At 36.9% G+C, this 14964-nt stretch overlaps 2 protein-coding genes across 2 annotated transcripts; both read right to left on the bottom strand.

Moving 5' to 3' along the window:
* Window positions 1-5875: 5875 nt before the first annotated feature.
* On the bottom strand, window positions 5876-7390 carry Cbr-sre-3 (the record flags this gene model as incomplete). The annotated part of the gene is made up of 8 exons (XM_002646711.2): window positions 5876-5992; window positions 6036-6114; window positions 6169-6302; window positions 6350-6534; window positions 6582-6734; window positions 6982-7026; window positions 7077-7240; window positions 7287-7390. 8 exons carry the CDS (start codon window positions 7388-7390, stop codon window positions 5876-5878), a joined length of 981 nt encoding a protein of 326 aa, XP_002646757.2.
* A 5658-nt stretch (window positions 7391-13048) lies between these two features.
* Window positions 13049-14425, bottom strand: CBG13153 (the record flags this gene model as incomplete). The annotated part of the gene is made up of 5 exons (XM_002646710.2): window positions 13049-13166; window positions 13218-13470; window positions 13518-13705; window positions 13752-14104; window positions 14174-14425. The coding sequence occupies 5 exons, from the start codon at window positions 14423-14425 to the stop codon at window positions 13049-13051; spliced, it is 1164 nt and encodes a 387-aa protein (XP_002646756.2).
* Between the last annotated feature and the right edge of the window lie 539 nt (window positions 14426-14964).

The raw sequence follows: 14964 nt of genomic DNA, 5'->3' as shown, positions 1-14964 counted from the left end.
CGGTGATTTGCACAGAATCTGCAAATACGCAGGTGACAGTATTCTTTTCTCGATCTGCATAAACTATTTAACTATGTCTCCAGAACGCTACGGGAATTTATATGACTCTGAATCATCTGAAATCATGAACTACGTGCCAACGAGCGTATAACTAAACTATGCGCGAGAGCACATGTTGGCTCATCCGTCCGAAGAAACATCAGGCACATAGAGCACGGAGTCGCAGACATATCAAAAAGCCCATTGCACCTCCGCGCATTTCTCTTCGCTCATTCGGTGGAACTTCGGTCCTTCGCCCCTATGTTTGCGCTCCAAACAATATACGATATTTTTGACAATATGTGGTTGATTGGTTTAGACGAGTGAAAGCAGAATATGAAAGATGGGTGAAGAAGGGTGAGGGGAAGTCAAGAAGCTGCGAAAACAGCTATTTGTGACAGCTGGATTAGGCATCGAGGCAAGCGCGGACGGAAGTTTTGGACGTCAATTGTGGAACAGAAGACCGTCGAATTATATCAAAACACGCGATGATTCGATTTTTCCTGCATCAACACTCTCATGACCGACCGTTCACAAAGTCATAACTTTCGAAAGACCAACAGTTCACGACCGTTTTCCGAATCTCGAAGTTAGATCGTTTCAGTGAACAATGTCCTCCAAGATGATGGGATGAAAAATCAATAACCCCAATAAATGAACAGAGATCAAATTCGGGTCAAAAGTCATTAAAGCAAGTGCTGTTGGTGAACGATGCTTGTTGACACACAGATCGATTAGACCGAAAGAGTATAGCATAGTAATGCTTACCAGATCAGTGAAAGAGAAAATCAACTGTGTCTGTTTTGCACTGGATGGAAGACTGAGGAGTAGTTGTGAACAAGATTCGACTGTTTTTGCTTTTCCCCCGTCTCTTACTTTTTTCTTTCCGCATTCGAACAAATATTTTTGTTTTCATTGCCTGAGACTGCTGTATTTTCGCGTTGCTTTCCCCCGGACTAGCTTTTCTCTGAAACGATGACAGGACAAAACCCAGAACGTTATCTATCAAATCTAGACATTTATCCTTTTGGAGATCTTGGAGACCAGCGCTATTAAAAATCAATATTTTTTTTGTTCAAAGGAATAAGAAGGTATGAAGAGCACATTTGTTTTACATTAGGTGAGAGGAATGAAAAGAAACTATTTTTCCTGAAAGACGCCAAATAAGAAAGAACAGAAATGAGAAACTGAGGAAAAAAATTGCAGCGTCATTCCTGATCGCTGTGATTCCTATGTATGGACATCTTAGGTCTTCTGAGTCATGTCGCTGAGAAGCAACGTGCTATTCCGCCTAGATCAGAAAATGAGAGATATGGATTGGTTTTTTGGTAAAATTCGTTTCCTCAAAGCCAATGTATCACGAAAGGTTTAATAAAAAATCGATGTGAGAGAAAAAGAGATTGCACTAAAAAGAGAAAAGGGCGTCACAACTAGAGCAAAGTTATTGGGTTGGAGCTGAATTAGAGCCGGGAAGTAGAGTGAAAGAGATAGAGAGACACAATAAAAAGGTCGCATATAGAAAGGGTTCAAATGGATCAGAGAAGAGTGCAAGAATATAATGTGTAGGCGAAAAAAATGAGAAAATTTTTCAACCTGCTGATCGTCAGCACTGGAAAAGATTGCGAACATTCCGATAAGTAACGGGTGCGACCACCATGAATCACTAATACTGCTGCTGCTCAGCTACATTTCTGGGACAAGAGATCGAAATGTGAACCTATCGGACGACCAGGACTGCCCATACTCGGGGGGGGGGGGGGCCACTTATTACAAAAGATTGCGAAATGGAATGAAACGCAGACGCAACGACAAAGCGAGGCGACGACTGAAGATCGAAATGTATGTAGAGTGAAGGAGAGGAAAGGACGACGTGAGAAATGGAGGACGACGCCAAGCATCAGTAGACGTTTTTGATCTTTGACTGTGCTCGCTTCTTGACCTTCTGGTCCTCTCCGCGGGTGTGTCTGAATTTCAGACAAAATTGGTCGAATCAAAAACCGATCTCTCGTCCTTCCTCTTGTTATCATTTACTCGCTTATCATTATCAATTTTTAAACTGAACTCTGCCCGAGGCAAGAACTAACATGTGCACCCACAAAAAAATGACGAACGCCGAACTTTTTTATAAGTGAGACACACAGAGAATGGGAAAGATGGAGGAACTGGAAGAGAAAGGAAGAACACCGAGAGCGCCCCGGAAGATGTACTAGCAGAAGATGTACTTGACTATTTAAATAGATCGAAAAGTATGTGGCTGAAAACATTCCTCTGATCACGAGAATACTACCAAAATATTTTTATTTCTTCAATATTTTGAATTTTGTATTAGGTCAGCACCTGACGTTAAAGTATTGTGTACATACTTGAAAAGCCCGAGATTGAAGTCAACCCAAAAACTAGAGTTGGGAAAAAATGTAATGCTTCTTTTTTGCAAAAAAAAACATAAATTGAAAAACAGCTGGAACTCGGATATGATACTTCATGAAAAGGAGATTCAGGCAAAATTTGGAGGCGGGGCAGTTGGAAAACTTGAGTAAACTGGGCAGATCTTCTGTTTACACGGAATCGACTGGGGCTACGGTGATGGTCGTGGTCAATAGCAAAACATTCGGCCGTGGTGCGATGAACGCGAAGAAGAAGAAAAAGAAGACAAAACGAGCGGCGGGGCATGGAGAGGAGACGAAACAAGTTTGTGTTCGACGTCCCGAAAACAGCTTCGTTCCACGACCCACCACGAATTTATCGTGTCTCTGTGTGGCTGGTAGCCCTCCCGAGTGGTCAACAAAATGACTGATTTTTGTTTTTTGTTAGTGTCGACATCATCAAAACATTATATTTTTGTGTCCCGACGCAAAGCTCCAACAAACGACGCGCATTCGTAAAGCTTTGAACATTCGCGTAAAAGCAAAAAGTGCAACTGGACGGCAATTCTAGAGGCTGTCCCTACCATCCAGCGTCACTCAAATCGAATGTTGGATCTCAATTCACAGTTCAAGATTTCCAAAATACTGGGAATCATAAAAAAAGGAAATCGGATGCTGGAACACATCAAAGACAACAATACTCTTCGGGTTTTTCCCTCTTTCAGTCGGTATAGACTGTGATGAAAAATATTTTTGTGCGCCCAAACATTCTTCCTCGACACCTCGAATAATATAAATATTTTTGTTTTTTGACAAAAATGACCGCAGTCGCGCCGCTCTACGGGCCCATGTTTTTACTTTTCAGAATCGCTTCTTCTGGAAAACACATACGAGTATACTTACTACACAAGACATTATTAGGAACACCGACCAGCCGACCGAACAGCGCCACAAAAACGGAAAAAGACGACGAAAGCTGTTTATGCAGGGAACACGGAAATAGTCTGCGACAAATTCTATGAAAGCTGAGTCCACACCGTATACTCAGTAATATCTGCCTACTATGATCAACGAAAATATGTGAAAAATTGAAGAAAAATAAGCATTCGAGATTTCAAAAATTCAAGAAACGAGAATTCGAAATATTTGCGAAAACAGATTGTGTACCGTAGTCCTTCAAGGCGCAGGGCTGTTCTCAAAATTACAACATTAAGAATGTTCCTTGAAAAAAGGATACGGTATCTGTCATTTTTGCCATTTTTGAAATGGGCCGGGCTTTTTTCAGAATTATCTCGGCAAAATTTTTTTTTAGTTTTTATGAAATTTTAGAATTTTGCAGATGTGAAAAACCTGGGTCCACCGTGCCGGGCCTTAATTTTTCAAGTGTGCAAAAAAACCGGGGCTGTGAAAGGGGTCACACTGACAACTACCGTAACCTAAAAGTACTTTCTTTTTCGGATTCTCGTTTTTCTGGCGTTTTCAGGAAAAAAAAATGAAGAAAACTCGACGAAAAGCAGTAAAAAACGAGAAAATAAATCCGGAAAATAAATATATTTAGGTTACTGTAGTTTTCATTGTGGGACTTTCGGCCACGGCTCCAATTTTTTACCACTGTAAAATGGCATTTTCGCGGGGATCTTTTTGAAATCCAAAAAGGGTTCCGGTTAGGTCCAAATATCAACACCAAACTCCATTTGACGATACAATAAACTTCGAATGTTTTAATTTTTAAAAAATGCGTAGAATTATAAATACAAAACACAAATCGACCTCTATAAAATCATGAATATCGACTTCCATCCAGATATACCGTAAAACCTCTAATAGAACGACACCCGGAACGTCCATTTTGAGCCTATATATCTCACTTCTTTTGACAGGTATCTAAAAGTGGTTAACTAGTAAAATGTTTATCAGGATATCAGCAACATTTTACTAGTTAGCCACTTTTTGATATCTTTTGCAGAAAATGAGATATATAGGCTCAAAGTGGACGATCCGGGTGTAGTTCTATTAGAGGTTTTACGGTATATGTTGTCTAATTAAAACACAAAACATACCTAGGTCTTTGAAATTCAAAGATCTCCACAAAGATTCTTGAAGTATTAGGCCAATACACCGGCTTCCACTTTTCTCGGAACATGCGACAATATAACGTATGCCTCAAAACAAATTAGGACGGAACAAAACATGGATTTTTTGTTTTTTGAGATGCGAGTTTTCAGCGACGAATAAAATGAACAGAATTTGGAGAAAGCTAAGTATGTGAAAAACAACGTATTCTTCCCGAGTATGGGCGACAAAACGAAACTAGCCGAGAGCCCATAACATATGGTACTATTTTTGAGTCGACAATGTTTTTTTGACCAAGACAAGCGAGTACTTTGGTAATTCCATCCTTCGAAAGCAATTCCTTTTTTTCATCAAAATTCCAACAACTTCCGATGAAAGATCATCCAATCATAATAATTGCATTGCTTCGAATTTTGATAATAACGAAGAAATATGAACACAGATTGAAAAAACATTTTTATCCATTTTACCATCCTTACCGCACTAATGCTTTCTTGGATGACTAATACACCGTCTGGTTTTACAGCTATTTGAATAAAAACCTTATAAAACTATGCCAAGAAAAACAAGATTTTCAAAAACAGCATTGCCAATTCTTATGTCTGATGAGTATGCGCTGTTGTTGAAAACAATCAAAATCGGTGTTCTTGTTTAAAACACGGAAGCAGAGAGAGGGGGACCAGTTGTTGTTATTCAAAACTAGTATGTATGACTCTCTAAATTTCGAAATTTCTATATTTGGAAATTTCAACGATTCAGAAAATTCATACACAACGAATAAAATACCGTAAAACCTGTAGAAGAAGGGTCTGCACATTGTTAAGTTCGAGCTCAAATATCACCATTCTTATGCAAAACCTTAAAATGTGTCAAATGAAAAAACGCTTCTGATGTTATGATAAACAATTTATCAATTGACAACTTTTTCACATCTTTGACAGGAATCGAGAAAAATTGGATTAAAGCTAAAAGTTAGGGAGCCCTTCTATTACAGGTTTTACGACAGTGAATTTTTCTTTGTATGATAGTAGGATTTTCTAGAAAGTTCTAGAATGTTCGGGGCTTTTCCAAATACATCAAGAAAATGGTATTCAATTCTAGAATGATATTCAATTCTGGACTTCCTAGAATTGAAAGTTCAAGAATACCGTATAACTCTGATAGATAGCCACCCAAACAGTCAACTATGAGCTCATATATCTCGGTTCCTGTCGAAGATGAGAAAAGTGGTCAACTGACAAAATGTTTATCATAACTTCAAAAATATTTTATCAGTTGATCACTTCTAGTTATCTTTTGCAGGAACCGAAATTGCAGGAACCGAATTTTAAATGCATATAAATAATACAAAGCAATAAGTGTCAAAATAAATTAGTTTTAGAAAATTCAATATCCAGATTCTAGAGCCACTGTTTCCGAAGCTGTGTGAAATATTCATCCGTCTCTTTGGCCGCCATTTGGCACGGTTTTTCGTTTAGTGCTTCGGGAAAAGGAGATACTGGATTTAAAATTCTCATCTGAAATTCAAATAATAATTATTATAGTTTTCACTATATCTACCTTTGTAAAAGTTGATTTCAGCGCAAGTCTGAACTGGGGCACCAAATAATAAAACAGAAAGAAAACAAGAGATCCATATCTGGAAAAATATTTTTATACAATTTCTCTTTTTTGGAGACTTTTGAAGCCTTACGTGAGGACGCAAAAGTTGAAAAAAGTAGCAGCTACATTCAAAAATGATTGGGAGAATTTAAAGTTGTCAAGAGCAGCAGATGCTGTTGATAACAAATTGAAGAGTGCAACCACATTTATAATAGTTTTCATGAGCTGGATATTCACATTGTAGATTTTTTTACAAAAGAAAGAAATTATACCTCACAGACCCGTATGTTTTCTGAAATCTGAAATCGCTCTGCTAACGAATATTCTTTCTTGCTTTTCCGTAAATTCGAACTTTCATGAAGTCTTGTATAATTGTACTTTTCGATAACTGCCAGGACAACAGAAGATATTCCATTGATGACAAGAACGATTATATGATAGACTAATGTAGATTCGGCTGGAAAAAAAATGATTTAGAGAGACTTTAAGTTTCAAAAGACTTACACTGATGATAGAGATAGGAAAGTAGAGCACTACTTCCAGCAGAAGTTGTTAGTAAAAGTATACTGATATAATGACGACTTCGTTTCTCATAATCCGAAAGAAAGTATGAAGCACAGCATCGTTCAATTACAAATCCAGGAAGAGAGAAGGAAACTGAAAATAATGGGGTTAAGAAGTCTACCACCTACCGTAAAAACTGTGTTAAAAGGGCCGGTATTCATAGGTTTCACAAAAATTGAGCAAGTTTTTGAGCAATAAGGGGTTTTCAACAAATTTCTGTGAAAATTCCGGAATATTTTTCACTAAAACGTACAAAAATTCTTAATTAAAAAAAACACATTTTGAAGAGACTTCTATTACAGGGAGATGTAATAAAGGTTTACAGGAGCTTGAATCTCACCGAAAAAATAGCATGTACACCGAGCCAATGATGCGTAGTAAAATGCTGAAAATAAAAAAACTTTGCTGATAAAAACTAAAAGTTTGAATTCTTACCCAATCCATTTTCTTCTGAATTGAAAATCAAAAAGATTTGAATACTTCGAGATGTCAACTGAATCAGGTACTCTACAACCGCAGCTCTCACACAATTTTGAAGATTCTGATGGAATATTCTGTGTTGGAAAAGTTGATAGCCAAGGAATATAATTGGAGGATAACTGGAATTTGAGAGATAATAATGAACAAGATATTCAAAAAATTCACCTGAAGCAAATACAAGCAAATTCAAAATATGTCAGGATTTGGTAATAAACCCAAGTGTCATCTAACTTTGATTGATTGGAGTTGTAGTATACGAGGTAATGCATAACTGTTATGTTCTGAAATGAAGATGAAGATCAGTTGAAGAAGAGAAAAGATAATAAATTCTAGACATAAAAACAATGGTTGGCTGATCATGAAACAAGTCACGAACGCCTTTGTGTGAAAAATAAAAGATCAAAAGTTTTGATATTCTAAATTCACATTCTAATTAAACATCGGTAGGGGCTGAAATGAATACTGTAGAACTACAAGAAGCTAGAATACCGTAAACACTTTACTAGAAGACCATGCGACACTTGCATTTTTAGCCAATCAATCTCGTTTCCTGTAAATGATATCAAAAAGTGATCAACTGACAAAATTTTTTTGATTTTATAATAAACAGTTTGTCAGTTGACCACTTTTTGATATTTTTTACAGGAAAAGAGTGATATAGGTTAAAAGGGTATGTATAGAGTGGCCTTGCATTATATTAGAGTGTTTACGGTAATTGTTTAACAATTTAAACTGCAACTTGCCAATTGAAGAGTTTATTATTTTGAAGCAGCAAATTAATAGCGTTCTTAACTTCTCAAGTTCTCCTCAATTCCTTATTTGTTAAAAGACTCTTGAAAGCTATTCTGAGAAATCATGGAACAGAAACGACTTTTGATATTGTTTTTTGGTTTTCTGATATTTCTGATCTTGGCTTAAACACAATTAGTAATAGTTAGAAAAGAAAGCGTTCCACTATGAAAGGTATACATGAAAAATCAAATTTTGATTTCAAAGATGAGCAGGTGAAATTAAAAAGATCAGAATTTCTAAACATAGAATTTCTAAACGCTTGACGTATACTTTGAATATCCAGAATTCCAGATTCTCATGTGAAATGTGTGTTTTGACAAATAAGTCCAATCGAATTAGAGAGTCATAATCAATCAAAATTTTACACTATATTCGGTGCGTGGGATGGAATGGAAACGGATCAAATTATTAAATTTAGATGAGGAGGGCAGAAAACAAAAAACAATGAAACAACTTACTCCAAAACCTAATATTAGGTTGGCAGGAAAGTGACTGTCCCTTGTTTTAATTGTGAATAGTACAAAAACCAGGTTAAGCCAAGATTAGCAGTATGCACCGTCGTGGTCCATAGCATGTTGGCAACATTCAGGTTTCTTGTGGATACCCTTCCTCCATAAGCGAGCAAGTCGCGGATCAAAGAATTCATTTTTTTAGTTTTTTCTCATAAATGGTGCAAAATTCATCACCCTCTAGATGACTTCGTATATCTCCGAATAACCTATAATTTGATAGAGTCAAGTCGGGACTATAACTAGGTGAGGGAGAACCATCTCGCTGAAGCGGCTCGGGTCTGACTTGCCTGTCGTTAAAAAATGAAAAACCGCATGTTCACGGAAAGTCACGTCGTTCCTCAGCCGCTTTGGCTGGACGGTTCTCCTTTACCCCCGTGAAAGTTCTGATTTTGTTGGTTATTTGAAGTCGTTATTATTGGTTATTCGAAGATATACGACTTCATCTGGAGCGTAAGGACATTAACATTATCGATGAGAAAAAAATGTGCTACAGTAATACTTTGATTCGCGCCCAGTCGGCTTTTGGAGGGATGGTATCCACGAGTTACCTAAATGTTGACAACATGTTGTGGATCACGACGGTACATACTGTCAATCTTGGATTAATCTTGTTTTTTTTTATTTACTAATAAAAAATGGACAGTTACTTTCCTGCCACATAATAGAATTCATTCCCAACCCGTCAACTTTGAATCTATATATCTCATTTTCTGGAAAAGTTATTAAGAAGTGGTCAACTGACAAAATGTTTATCATAATTTCATTAATATTTTATCAGTTTGTTACTTTTCGATATCTCTTACAGGGACCGAGATAATTAGGCTTAAAGTTGACGATTTGTTTACGGTAACAAGAAGAAAAAAAATATAGAAAGTTAAAGTTTGATTCTCAGCTCAAAAAATAAGATTCATCATAATTTCACTAAGATCATTAGTCAACCGAAAAAGTAAAAAAAAAAAGATAATCCAGTGAGGCAGAAGATTGATTTTTTTATTATTTCAATTTTTGGTTACTTCTTTGAACTGTGTTTCCAATGAAGCATAACCTACTGATTTAGGTCTACTTGAAGAAAAAAGTTATTATTTTGTATTTTATTTTCCTGGAACCAAATTCGGTAGACCACCATCGCCAGCTGCTTATTTACTACACTATTTTTGTTACCAACCCCACTACTGAATAAAATTACTCACCTCTCCGTCGATTGTTTTCATGATCCGAGAGCTTCCAAAATTGAGAACCAAATCTGAAGAACTTAGCATCATATTGACAAAATAATCATCTTTAAGAATATACGAATTTCAAAGTTTCGGGGTTATATTCTTTCTGTTCAAATTAGCGATCTATTAGTATCTTTTAGTGGGTTGCAGTTCAATTTTCACCTGCGTTCTTTTTACGTTTTCAGGATTAACTCTCCGATATTCGAGTTTGACCTCAAAATTCATTTTCGTGGGAACATTTCGGGCAAACTTTTCAGGCCTTTGTGTAATGTGAAATTTTTTTTGTTTTTAATTATGAAAAAACTGGGTAAACTCAAAAAAAAAACAAATTTTATCTTAAATTTTAATTACTATCTGAAAGTCCACAAAAATTGGCATCTGCCATTCTATCTACTAGTTAGGTTGTGATCTGCTAGTTACCGTAAACACTTTAATAGAACGCCCCTCTCCAATGGTCAACTTTGAACCCATATATCTCGATCCCAGTGAGAGGTATCAAAACGTAGTTAACTGATAAAATATTTTTGAAATTATGATAAACATTTTGTCAGTTGATTACTTTTTGATAGCTTTTGCAAGGACAGAGATAAATTGGCTCAAAGTTTAAAGTTAGGTGTGGCGTTCTATAAGAGTGTTTACGGTAACTAGCAGATCACAACCTAACTAGTAGATAAAATGGCAGATATCATTTTTGTGGACTTTCAGATAGTAATTAAAAAGGTTTAGTTTTTTAACTGACAACGAGTAAAGCAGTAGAACTCAAAAGAAATAAGTGCTTGGAAACGTTGTTCATAAGACCTGTCAAAATCTAAGAAAATCTCAGATAAATTGACCTGCCAATCATTCTACACATTTGTTTCTAGATGCCCAAACGAACGAAAAAAGAGGTCGCTGGTTCTGAAGGATGGGAATGATCACTTCACAATTTAATATCGATCATCGGGACCAATTGAGATTCGCATGATGCTCTTGAAAACAATGAGACCAAACAAGAGAAGAGACATAATCGATAAACAGAAATCTCAATTTTCCCGCTCATTTGAAACCGGAGAAGCATTCGGGTTTCATGATTATAATAAATACGATTTCTGATTATTGAGATTTTTTGGTTAAAAATGGAAAAGTTCGGTGGGATTGCAAAACCTCAGAAGGGTAGAGGAAGACGTGATCATTCCCACGACAACAACAATTTTTGGATAGAATCGGAAAAGGAGAATAAGGAGAGTAGAGCAGGAAGAAGAAGAATTTTGAGAAAGAAATATAAGGAATATGGGTCAAAGTTTTTTGGTTTGCGAAATTGCAAATGAGATCAAAAGATCCAAATAAGGGGATGATTTCATTGAAAATAGATGAGGATTTCAAAAAGGAAATTGAAATGAGAAAGGGTCCAAACTAAATACACAAAGTTGACCTCGACACAGATTTTGGACCAACTGAAGATTGAATTTCACTCCTTCTAAAATTCTTCACTCCATTTTAATGGCATGGGAACGTATGAGATAAAAGCCCACTTTAAAGGAGGCCAGACATGAAAAATTTTAAAGTTCTAGTTTTTTGATATATGACACGGTACAGTCAGAAAATATGTATGGTCACCCAACCATAACTCCATGTTGCCGTACAAGCTAGAACGCGAACGTTCTTCCAAGCGGCGGCACACTCCTCGTTTCATAACCGTTTTACGACGGCAGGCGCCGTTTGGTGTAGAGGTCACAGGTCCTGGGCGCGCATACGCATAATGGATGGGCGACGGAGGACGCGCCGATGAATTGGGTACAGGGAAAGGACGCCGGTATGGGGCATATACGGGGCATATGGGGCACACCGCCGCAGCAAAGCGTTCACGTGAACGCGCTTGTATACCGGTCGCTCATCGCGGGTTCGATTCCCACCTACCCGTTTTCTTTTTTTTTATGTTTTCATGCGGCGACGTCATGGAATGACAGAAAATCGACAAAAAGTCTGGAATTATCGCCTAACATTGAAGAAATTTAGTGTGTACTAAAAAAAATAAATGCTCGTCAAGTAGCGCGCATTGGTCGCAATCGCACGACTTTCCGTCAGAATGCATGATCTCGCCCCAAGAAAACCCCGTAGACTTTCGTGTGCGGCCTCCTTTAAGTATGAGATAAAAGCCCATTTTAACTTTTGGTGGCACATGATCCGCCGTATTGTCATTCAGAATTTATTAGGATGCTTAGATGTGAAAAGTTGGTAACAAACAATTACCGTAAAACCTGTTATAGAAGGGTCTTCAAATTTTAAATTTGAGCCAGTTTATCTCGATTCCTTTGAAGGATATGAAAAAGTTGTCAACTGATAAATTCTTTATCATAACATCAAAAGTGTTTCCTCAGTTGATGTATTTTTGGTATTCCTTATCCAAGATAATTGAGCTCAAACTTGAGAGTATAGGGCCCCTTGCAACGTCACTTATTCCCATACTTGAAAACGAGCCAAGAACGGATCCCGGGCGGGTACTGCCATAGTTTCTTTGATAGTCAATATGTTTTGACCAAATCAAATCGGCATGGTAGAACTCCACAAGCACTACAAACTGAAATTATTTTACAATCTGTATCTAATCAATGGACAAAGTTACAAGCCATAAAGCTGCCAATCCGGGTCCGGTTTTTGAGCCCTTTTGGTCTTTAGCTTTGTTCACAGACAAGGCAAAGTGTCCCAAATTGTATCATTCTGTAGTTCTCGTCCGGTTATATCATAATTTAATTGTTCAAAAATGTTTGGGCTCGTTTTTGTCATTTCCAACAAAACACAACTCAATGCAGCATACATATTTTTGTGTGAGAAAATCCCATAAAGATGTAGGTTACAAAAACTTGATTTCTGAAAATAATGTTTTATCATGCATCATGTGAATTTCCGGAACTGACTACGATGGGAAAATTTTGTGAAATAGAAATCGTAATTATTTATCTAAAAATTCAAAAGTCGATTTCAATAGAACCCGCTAATATAAAGCAACCCTAACTTCCAACTTTGAGCCAATTTACCTCGGTTCCTGTCGAAGATATCAAAAAGTTGTCCATTGATAAATTGTTTATCATAACATGATAAGCATTTTATCAGTCGACAAAATTTTGATATATCTTGCATATGTTTTGAGATAATTGAGCTCAAAATTGGCAGCATGGAGGCCCTTCTATTACAGGTTTTACGGTATGTCACCAGACTGGAATTAAGTTGTTCAATTCAATTAAAAGTAGTTCCATAGCGTTGTTCCATGATCTCCTTTTCTAAATGTTTAAAAAAACTGAATTTTCATGTTTATTTGTTATCAAAAGTGAGTATATTAGATAATTTCAGTAATACAGACTATGAGGGAATTCTAATTAGAAACAATGCGATGTGAGTGAAACAATGATAATAAAATGGAATCAATTGATTATTTCTTAACATCATCCAAGACAACGTTTCTCGGACGAAATGGAATGACTCTCAAATCATTGAGAACATCGGTGGTACGTTGAACGAGATACTTCTTGATGCAGTTGAAGGATGCTCTGGAAAAAGAAATCAGATTATCACGGAATCACATTTTAGAACCTCCTTACTTGAGAATTTTTTTGAAAATAAGGGTGTCATTGACACGCTCTCCTGGGATGTGATCGTCGAAGATGTCACTAATGGATAGAATATTGAGATTGGTCAATCCAATGTCCATTTTACAGATAGATTTTCCAGTTGTAATTTCGAGAAAGTCTGTTTCCAGAGAAATCACATCCAAATAGTAATCATGAAACAAGAAAAATAAAGTTCCGAGGCTGATGGATTGATTATTTTGAATTTTTAGAGAGGACATCTTCTCTGAAAAAGTTTCGAATTTGAGAATTGTTGTTAAAACTGAAGATTACCTTCCAACGAGTTGTTGTTATTAGCTGGAAGCAGTCCGTAATGTTTGAACAAGTGAATAAACATCATCTTGATGGTACAGAGCTTTGGAATGATAGACTTTGATTTCCTTTGATCTTTTTTGTTCACAGCTTTGCTTTTCAAGAACTGATGGAAGTAGTTGGCAAGGATGACGAAGCGGTCGTCACAACTGAAAACAAATCAGTTAACAGGAGATCTAATCTAAAACAAATTACCTTTTGTATGCCTCGATAACATCTTTTGACATAAATTGCGGCGAGCAAAATGGCTTCATAGAGATCTTGATAATCACAGTGACATTATCTACAGTACACAAAAGATATGGAACTTTTGCGAATTCGTTGTGTTCTACATCCGTAACAGCGTGGTTAGGAAACATGCCCTTGACTTTGGTCAAGAGGACCTTGAGAATCTTGTTGCTCCGATGACGAGCCAACAATTTGTTTGGAACTTGTTTAGGAAACCCGAAGGAAGCAACGACAGAAACATCTCTCTTCTCCCAGTCTTGTACTGGAAGAGCGCTGATGAAAGGCAAAACGGCGTTGCAGCGAAGGTTCCGTTTTTCGAACTGAAAAAACAGTTTTAAATAACTGCATTTTTAGACTCAATTAAATTTTTAAAAGAGAAAAAAACCTACAAAATTAATCATAGATTCAGATGTTAAGTAGTCATCCATCTGTCCGATGATATCTAAATCATCCTCCATCACTTCTTCTTCTTCTTCTTTCTCGTTTTGTTCCTTCCCTTTTTTATTAATTTCTTCTGTGAGTGGCTCCAGGAACTGTGAGCAAAGCTGGGCGGATAGTTTTGCTTGAACATTTGGGTCGAGCGGTTTTGAGAAATCGAATTGGACGATTTCGTTCAAACGCTTCCCGATGACAGTGGTCATTGCTGGAAGTCAAATAAAAAATTCAAATAAAATCAGTTCACCGAGCATATATTTTAAGAGAGCAAATTGAGAAAATGTTTGGACAAGTGTTGATAGAATTTGAAAAAGAAATGTGAAAATTTGGAATGAGTAATACAGTAGTCGAATGAGAAATGCTGGTATTTTTCCGTCCGCTTTCCGGCAAGTTTTAAAATTTAGAAACATTTAATTTTCCGGCTTGTTTGGAGGGTTTTAACAACAACAAAAAAAGAAAATGAAGAAAAAACGTTCAAAACGAGGGACAAGTTGAAAATGAGCAATGGAGGTAGTTCACAGAAGCAGAAGGGTGCAGACATAAAAAGAAAGAATGTTCTAGCGACAAGAAGAAAAAACACCTTGCCCTCTCGGCTATATTGTGTACGAATCATCAGAATACAACGCAGTCTTTTTGCCATGTCACCTTTATTGAACCATGGAGTCCGAGCGGACCATCTCCTCCGTTTTCTCTGATTCTCCACAATTCGCGTAATGTCTTCTCGTTGGCAACCGTCCTCCGGTTA

Source organism: Caenorhabditis briggsae, assembly GCF_000004555.2.
Source record: "Caenorhabditis briggsae complete genome, chrII, whole genome shotgun sequence".
NCBI lineage: Eukaryota > Metazoa > Nematoda > Chromadorea > Rhabditida > Rhabditidae > Caenorhabditis > Caenorhabditis briggsae.
The sequence above is the reverse complement of the archived record's forward strand: the minus strand, read 5'-3'. Positions and strand labels throughout refer to the sequence as shown.